Source organism: Elephantulus edwardii, unplaced genomic scaffold, assembly GCF_000299155.1.
Source record: "Elephantulus edwardii isolate Elephantulus edwardi_28Jun2011 unplaced genomic scaffold, EleEdw1.0 scaffold00315, whole genome shotgun sequence".
NCBI classification, from domain to species: domain Eukaryota; kingdom Metazoa; phylum Chordata; class Mammalia; order Macroscelidea; family Macroscelididae; genus Elephantulus; species Elephantulus edwardii.
This window is the reverse complement of record NW_006400065.1, coordinates 262225-269995: the sequence shown is the minus strand read 5'-3', so window position 1 is coordinate 269995 and position 7771 is coordinate 262225. Positions and strand designations below refer to the sequence as shown.

Genomic DNA, 7771 nt, shown 5'->3' with positions numbered 1-7771 from the left:
CCAGGTCCTCTGCTCAGCCCGGGCCTCTCTCTGTTCAGCCCAGGTCCTCTGCTCAGCCCAGGTCCTCTGCTCAGTCCCAGTCTCTGCTCAGCCCAGGTCCTCTGCTCAGCCCAGGTCCTCTGCTCAGTCCCAGTCTCTGCTCAGCCCAGGTCCTCTGCTTAGCCCGGGCCTCTGCTCAACCGGGGCCTCTGCTCAGTCCCAGTCTCTGCTCAGCCCAGGTCCTCTGCTCAGTCCCAGTCTCTGCTCAGTCCCAGTCTCTGCTCAGCCCAGGTCCTCTGCTCAGTCCCAGTCTCTGATCAGCCCAGGCCTCTGCTCAGTTCCAGCCCTCTCCTCAGCCTCCTATGCTTAGTCTGGGCCCTGTGCTCATCCCAGGCCTCTGCTCAGCCCCAGCCCTCTACTAAGCCCAGGCCCTGTGCTCAGCCCTAGCCCTCTAGCCAAGCCCCAGCCCTCTGCTAAGCCCAAGGCCCTCTACTCAGCCCAGGCCCATTGCTTAGCCCCAGCCCTCTGCTCAAACCCAGCCCTCTGGTTAGCCAGGGTCTCTGTTCAAGGCAGTCCCTCTGGTCAGCTGAGGCCTCTGCTCAGCCTCAGCCCTCCGGTCAGGTGGACCCTCCGCTCAGGCGAGCCCTCTACCCAGCTGGCTCCCTCTCCCTGGATGCACAGCCCTCACCCACCTCATCTCCAAAGCCCCCATTGCCACCTCTGGCTCCAGAGGCTCCTCCCATAAGAAGGCCGGTCTGTTCTGGCCGCTCTGATCCAGAGCGGCTCAGTTCTGGCTCCCCGGCTGGCCTGCACGGAGGAGGGGGTGCATGTCAGAGGTGGTCTGGTTTGGGGAGGGAAGTGTGGATGGGTGGGGTGGGAACTGGGGATGTGGGTGGGGAGATGGATCTGTGTTGCATGTGGATGGACTTGGAGATGGACCTGAGGGTGAGAACGGCATTGGGGTCAGGGATGCGGATAAGGTGGGAGGTGGGCAGGGATGAGGTGGGCACGGGGCGGAAAATGCCGTTGAGCTGGAGCAGCCGAGGTGGTCTGGGCTGCCTCTGGGACATGTGGGGCTGGGAACGGAGGCTGAGATTAGGGTTGGAGGAAGGCTTGGGGATAAGGTGCACATTGACTTTGCCGATGGTTAAAGGCTGAGTTGAGATGAGGCTGTAGAAGATGTTGGGGTTAGAGAAAAGAGCAAAAAGTTGAGAATGTGTTTAGAGCTGAGGTTAGCAGCAACATGGGTTTTGGGATGGTTATAGGTTGGAATTAAGGGTAGGGATAGAGCTGGTGCGGGTGAAGAGGAGGTGGGGGGAAGTGGGATGGTTATATGTTGGGTTGGAGACATAAAGACAACGGCTGTGATTGGAGGGGAGACTGGTTACACTGGGTTTGAGAACGGAGTTTAGAGATGGTAATGGCGGGATTTCAGGATGGGTAGAATTGACTACGAGGTTGGATGGGCTGGGATTGGAAGTAGCTGTGGGTTGGATGTAGGTTGCAACTGGGATTGGACTGAGGATCTGGTGCTGGAGAAGAGCTGGAGATGGGTTTGAGACAGGGGGTGGGTTAGACTTTGGAGGATGTTTGGAGTGAGGAAGAGACTGATGCCCACCCCGGGATTAGGTCCAGGGATGCCCGTGAACAGAAATGCTGAGAACAGTTACGAGTTTAGTTTGCGGATGTAGCTGGAGATGTCAGTGAGGTTGGAGATGGCGACAGGTTGGCTTGGGTTTGGGACTGAAGATGAGACGTGGAGATCAGCTGGGATGGAGCCGGGTTTGGAGCGAGGTTAGAGGGACAGAAAGGGCCACTGAGGTCAGCTGTTAGGGTGGGTGCAGGTCACTCACGGCGCTGCCTTCTCTCTCTGCCGGCAGCAGCCGGGGCGCCCCTTGCGTCTCATGCAGTAGAAGGCGGCCACTACCAGGAGCAGGAGGCCCACGCTGACTGCCACGGCCATGACCGCCACCCCGGCCTGTGCGGTCTGGGGGGCAACTGCAGGCACAGGGTAGAGGAAGGGGTCAGCCGGCAGGGCTCAGTCTACTCCACACTCCACCCCTGGCCACTGACCCCGCTGCGGACACTCACCAGCCCCAAAGTGGAAGACTTTCTGGCTGCTCCCTTGGCGGTTGGAGGCCTCACACGTGACACCGTCGCGGCTCAGGGCACTGGTCACCTTCAGGGTCAGGGAGCTGCTGACCCAGCCCTGCCCTCCGGGGACCGGCTCTGCTGGCTGAGGGGGCTGGGGTCAGGCGCGCACCCACAGGGCCAAGGGCTGGGGTGAGGGCAGTGGTGGACGAGCTGGGGGAGGCACAGTGCCTGGCTCAGGGGGTGCAGAGGGAGGACTTAGGGTGGGGAGGAGGGTCTCTTACGCTGCCACCCAGCTGGCTCCAGCTGATCTTGGGCTCTGGGTAGCCTCGGGCAGAGCAAGTCAGCGTGACTTCGTCCCCTTCCTGCCACGTGCCTTCGACTCTGGGATGAGCCTCCACTTCCCTCACCTCCGGTGACCCTGCAGGAGTCAAGAAAACCCAGTAAGAGAGAGAGAGAGACACACACACACAGAGTGGGATGGAATGAGAAGGAGAAAAAGGCCATGGAGAGAGACTCGAGTGGTGCAAGTAGCACTTGACTACCAGGCACAAGGCTGGCAAACAAAATGCACCAAGAAGCACCTAGGAAGAAAGGCCTGGCAATCTGCTTTCTGAAAGGTCGGAGTTTTGGAAACCTGAGGAGCAGCTCTAAACTGCACTCCTGGGATCTCTCCACAAGCGGGAACTGACTGGACAGCAAGTCAAATCAGAGAGGAAGGCGAGCTCTGGTGGCATAGTGGCAAGAAGCTGCACTGCAATCCCAGAGATGTGAGGTTTGAATCCACCAGATGCTATGCTGAAGAAGGAGGAACAATCTCCTCCTGTACCAGTCAGATCTGATTTGACGGTACACACATTAAAAGAAAAAAAAATCAGAGAGGAAGGCAGAGGGCTCAGCTGGGCGCATGCTCTGCCTGTCCTCATCCCCCACGCCCCCCCATCCAGCGCTGCTCCCCCAGTGCCAAACCTTGGACCAGCAGTTTGAAGCTCTGCGTGCGGCTCAGGAGGGGCACGGTGGACATGGAGGCCTCACAGATGTAGACACCGGCGGAGTCGAAGGTGACGGAGCTGAGGGAGAGTACGGGGCCATCCCTAAGGAGTGTAGAGTCCTGCGGAGGGAGAGGCAGGGGCAGGAGAGAGGAGGTGAGGGCTTGGAGAAGCGGAGAGGGTGCAAGCTGGACGTGCACCGACGGGCCGGGGCTTTGCCACTCACCTTGGTCCAGCGCAAGGAAGGGGTGGGCAGCCCTCGCACGAAGCAGTCCACATTTGTACTATTGCCCAGAGACAAGACAAGTTTCTCGCCCACACTGAGCTCCAGGGGGTCCAGGTCTGGAGGGAGGACAGACTGCCGGTCACATTTCCAAACTCCTACCCATGCTGTTCAGGGCTCTCTGGGCAGTCAGGGTTATAGGCATTAATGCACACCCTCAAAGCAGAATAAACGCACCAGTGGTTTAGGGGTAAGGAGTTGCGCTGCCAACCTAAAGGCAAGTGGTTCGAATCCACTAGCTGCTTTGTGGGGGGAAAAATGGGCAATCCCCTCCTTTGTGATTAACTGTCTCTGAAAACCCACTGGAGGCTTGGCTAGGGGTCAGTTCTGACCAGGCGGTATACGAAAATACAACAAGAAGTACCTACAGCTTTCACTGAGGATTACATCTCAACATCAAAAAACCCAAAATCCTCACCAACTGTCCAAAAGGCAACCGTGATAGGTGGAGAAAAGACAGAGGTTGCCAACAATTTTATTGTGGTTGGATCCACCATCAACACTCATGATAGCAACAGCCACGAAATCAAAAGATACGTTGCATTGGGAAATGTGCTGTCAAGGACCTCTTTTCAGTGTTGACGAGCAGGGATATCAGTGTAAAGACTAAGGTGCACCTGACCTAAGCCATAATATTTTCAATTACTTCCTATGCATCTATGCATAAGGGAAACTAAAGAAGAATTGATGCCTTTGAGTTGTGGTGTTGATAAAGAATATGGAATAACCCATGGGGCTGCATAGTGGAGTGGACTTGAGGGGAGGGATTGTAGAACAACGAAAGAATTTTACTTTTCAAAGAGAAGAACGAACTGGAGGGGAGGGGTGGGGCAGGGAGAAAAGTGCAACAATGAATGAATGGAAATCCAAAATCTCTGTAAATTTTCACTAAAATTAATAATAATAATAAAAAATGTAAAAAATTTTAAATTATTTTTTAAAAAAATAATAAAAAATTTTTTAAACAAGAAATAACCCATGGACTGTTAAAAAGAGCAACTCTGTCTTGGAGGAAATACAGCTAGAATGCTCCTCTGAGGTAAGGATGGAGAAAGATCACCTCACATACTTCAGGCATGTCATCAGGAAGAACCTGTCCTTGGAAAAGGACATGATGCTGGGAAAAGTGGAAGATCAGAGAAAGAGAGGAGGACATTCAACAAGATGGACTTGTTATGGTGACTGGAACCATGGCTCCAGCATGGCCAAGAGGGTGAGGATGGGCAAGGGTCAGATCTCCTGTTCGTAAGGTCACTGTGAGCGGTATGTTGGCTCGAGGGTGCCTGACACAATCACCTAAGGAGCTCAGATGCCTTCGTCCCTAATAACCAAAAGGTCAAGAATTCCAGCCACTCAAGAGGGTGAGAGATGAGTAGCGTCCTTTCAAAAAGGTTCACCGAGAGGCAGAAGCCAGAGCAAGCATCGTTATGTCCGGGAATTTAGTCTAAGGTACTGGGGAGCCACTGCAGGATTTTCAGCAAAGGAGAGGGCAGCCCCAATGTACATTTGGAGAAAATGCCTCTGCCCATAGTCCTAACTTTCAGCTAAACAATGTTACCACGTACAATGTTGTCATGTATCCACCATCAGAACTGACTCACAGCTGATTCTCCAGTGAGTTTCAGAGGCAGTAAACAGTCCAGGAGATTTCCATCTTTCTCCCACAGATCAGCTGATGGATTCAAACCACGCACCTCTGGGTTGCCAGAGTAACTCTTCACCACCGGCCCAACAGAGCTCCCTCAGCTGAACAACCGACAGACCTATCATCTGAGATACTCACTCCTTAGAAGAATGAAACCATTTCAGATATAAGCCCAGAAGGCAGAAGAGGGGGTGGGGGGTGGAGGAATGGGAACAGGTGAGCACAAGGAGGAAGTGGGAGGGGTGTTTACCTTGGGGGGCCTGCTCGGATGTGGGAATTTTTGAAAGGGAAATTAATCTACTTTGTAAAACTTTCACCCTAATCGTGATGAGAAGAGACTTCTCTGGCTACCGAGCAGAGGATGCACCGAAACAGGCAAGAGGGGCAGCAGCGAGACCCGTGGGGAGACCCGTGGGGAGACCCGTGGGGAGGTGACTGCAGGGGCCTGCAGAGAGAGTAGAGAAGAGGAGGAGGAGGAAGAGAGGAGGGTTGCCTCTGCAGGTAGAGCAGACGCTCCTTGAGGGCAGGATACGTGTGGGATGAACTGGCAGACAATCAGGCTTTACTTGGTTGGAGCAATCGGATGTGTGTCGAGACTGGCTGGGGAACGCTTAACACCCTGGTTTACAATCCCCTGATTTACCCAAAGGGCTGAGGTTGGTCTGTCTGGGATGAGTTGGGCTCTGGGGGCTTAGATGAGAGAAAGGCGAATTAATGGGGAGAAAGAAAGGGAGCTTTTGACCAACTGGGCTCAAATCCACTGCGGACGCGTCAAGTCCAACTCACAGGGAGTTGTGATTCCCGGACTGTAAATCTTTATGGGATGAGACTGCCCAGCTTCCCCCATGAGCCACTGCTAGATCCGAACCAGCCACCTGCTGGTCAGCAGCTGGACCATCATGCATTACGCTGTCAGAGTTCCTTAACTGTTGTTGTTAAGTACCCTTCAGAAGCCTGCGACTCATAGTGACCTGACCAACAACGGATCTGAACCCTGCCCTATCCTGTACCATCCTCACCATCTCTGACGCATGACAGGGAAGGTTTAAAAAGGCTACTGAGGGGAGCTCTGGTGGCCTAGTGGCAAGAAGCTGCACTGCAATCCCAGAGGTGTGCAGTTCGAATCCACCAGATGCTCTGCTGGAGAAATGAGGGACACTCTCCTCCTGTACCAGTCAGATCTGATTTAATGATACACTATTTAAATAATAAAATTTTAATTTTTTTTTAAAAAGGCTTCTGATTAGTTACTAGTCAGGTGAAACCACAAATACTAGAATCCAGTAGAGAAAGGCGTGACAAAATAATTTTGTTAATATGCAGATAATCTATGAACTGTTACAAGTAAGCCGTTCAGGACTGCATTTATCACAGCATTATCCTCTGGTTAGGGAGCTCCGGTGGCGTAGTCCGTAAAGAGCTGCGCTACGAGCCGAAAGGCCATGCCAGTCTGGCAGTTCAAACCCACCAGCAGGCTCCAAGGGAGAAAGATGGGCCACCTCCTCCTGTGCGATTTACAGCCCCCACCAAACCCTCTGGAGCGTCAGCTAAGCTGGTTCTGGCTGGGCCACAATGACTATTCCACTATTAAAATGGAGAAGGTGGTTAAACTTGATCACCTAGGATTCTGCATGGTCTCTACAGGAGGAAGTCCAGGGCAGGCATGACTCCCTGAATGGCATTACCCTGTTGAGGCCATGTCCCCAACTTCTTGCCCAGAAAGCCCCCCTGCTAGCACATTCTCTCGAACGCGCACTCGGCCCTGTCTTGGGGAGCCTCTGTATTTGCTGTTCCCTCTGCCAGGAAGGCGCTCCTTCCAGTTCCTCACATTCCTGACTGCTTCCCGTTCTTTGCTGGCTTGTTCACATGTCCCCTTCTCAGAAAGGACCCCCTGGCCACCTGTTGTGGAGAGCCAGCTGTCTCCTCCAGGGTTTACTCCCCCAGCTGCCAAGAAGAAGGCTGTCAGCTGTCAGCTCTCTCTGTGAACGGCCACAGCTGCAGAGAGCCCCCTGGGCTCAGGTCATCCCGCTGCCAGGGGCAACCCACACCCAGTGGTGGGTTAGTATGAGGAGACAAAGGTCCTGCTTCATGGTCCAACTCCAAAGGACCGTATCAGCTCCAAAGTTCCCTGTGGGGACAGCTGAGGCCTTGCTATACAAGGGGCATCACCGCCTCCCTTCTCTCTCTCTGCCCCTCCAGTGCTTTCACCACCCCGGACAAATGATAACTCCATGAACGTGGTGGCTGTGGTTGAACTGGTTCCAACTCCCATGCACCGAACTCACAGCAACCTGACTCACGGCCACCTTATATATAACAGAAGAAAACATTGCCGGATCACATACCATGAAGGAAATAACAAGTTATTAAAAACTCAGGGGAAAAAAGATCAATATGGCTAACAGAACAAAAACAAATCTACTGCGATCGAGTTGATTCCAACTCAGCAACCCTGGAGGATGGAGCAGAACTGCCCCATCTGGTTTCCACGACTATAAATCTTCACAAGAATGTGATCACTGTAGCATGTGATCAAGAACCAATGGCACTGAAGGAAGAAGTAAGTATGAAAAAACAGGGCTCCAGGAATTGATTCAATACCATCTGAGATGTTTCAAGAAATGAAATGTTGGGGAGCTCTGGTGGCCTAGTGGCAAGAAGCTGCATGCAATCCCAGAGGTGTGCAGTTTGAATTCACCAGATGCTCTGCTGGAGAAGGAGGGGCAATCTCCTCCTGTACCAGTCAGATCTGATTTGATGGTACACACACACACAAAATAATAA

General features: G+C 53.3%; 1 protein-coding gene across 1 annotated transcript in view; it reads right to left on the bottom strand.

Annotated features, from left to right (window-relative positions):
- Positions 1–1828: 1828 nt before the first annotated feature.
- BCAM (basal cell adhesion molecule (Lutheran blood group)) overlaps positions 1829–7771 on the bottom strand; it is a 22157-nt gene continuing 16214 nt past the window's right edge. The window contains exons 9-13 of the mRNA XM_006901214.1: positions 3286–3401; positions 3040–3181; positions 2355–2491; positions 2071–2215; positions 1829–1977 (exon numbers count right to left, since the gene is read on the bottom strand). Coding sequence (XP_006901276.1) covers positions 1829–1977; positions 2071–2215; positions 2355–2491; positions 3040–3181; positions 3286–3401 — 689 coding nt within the window. The remainder of the gene's footprint in view (positions 1978–2070; positions 2216–2354; positions 2492–3039; positions 3182–3285; positions 3402–7771) is intronic.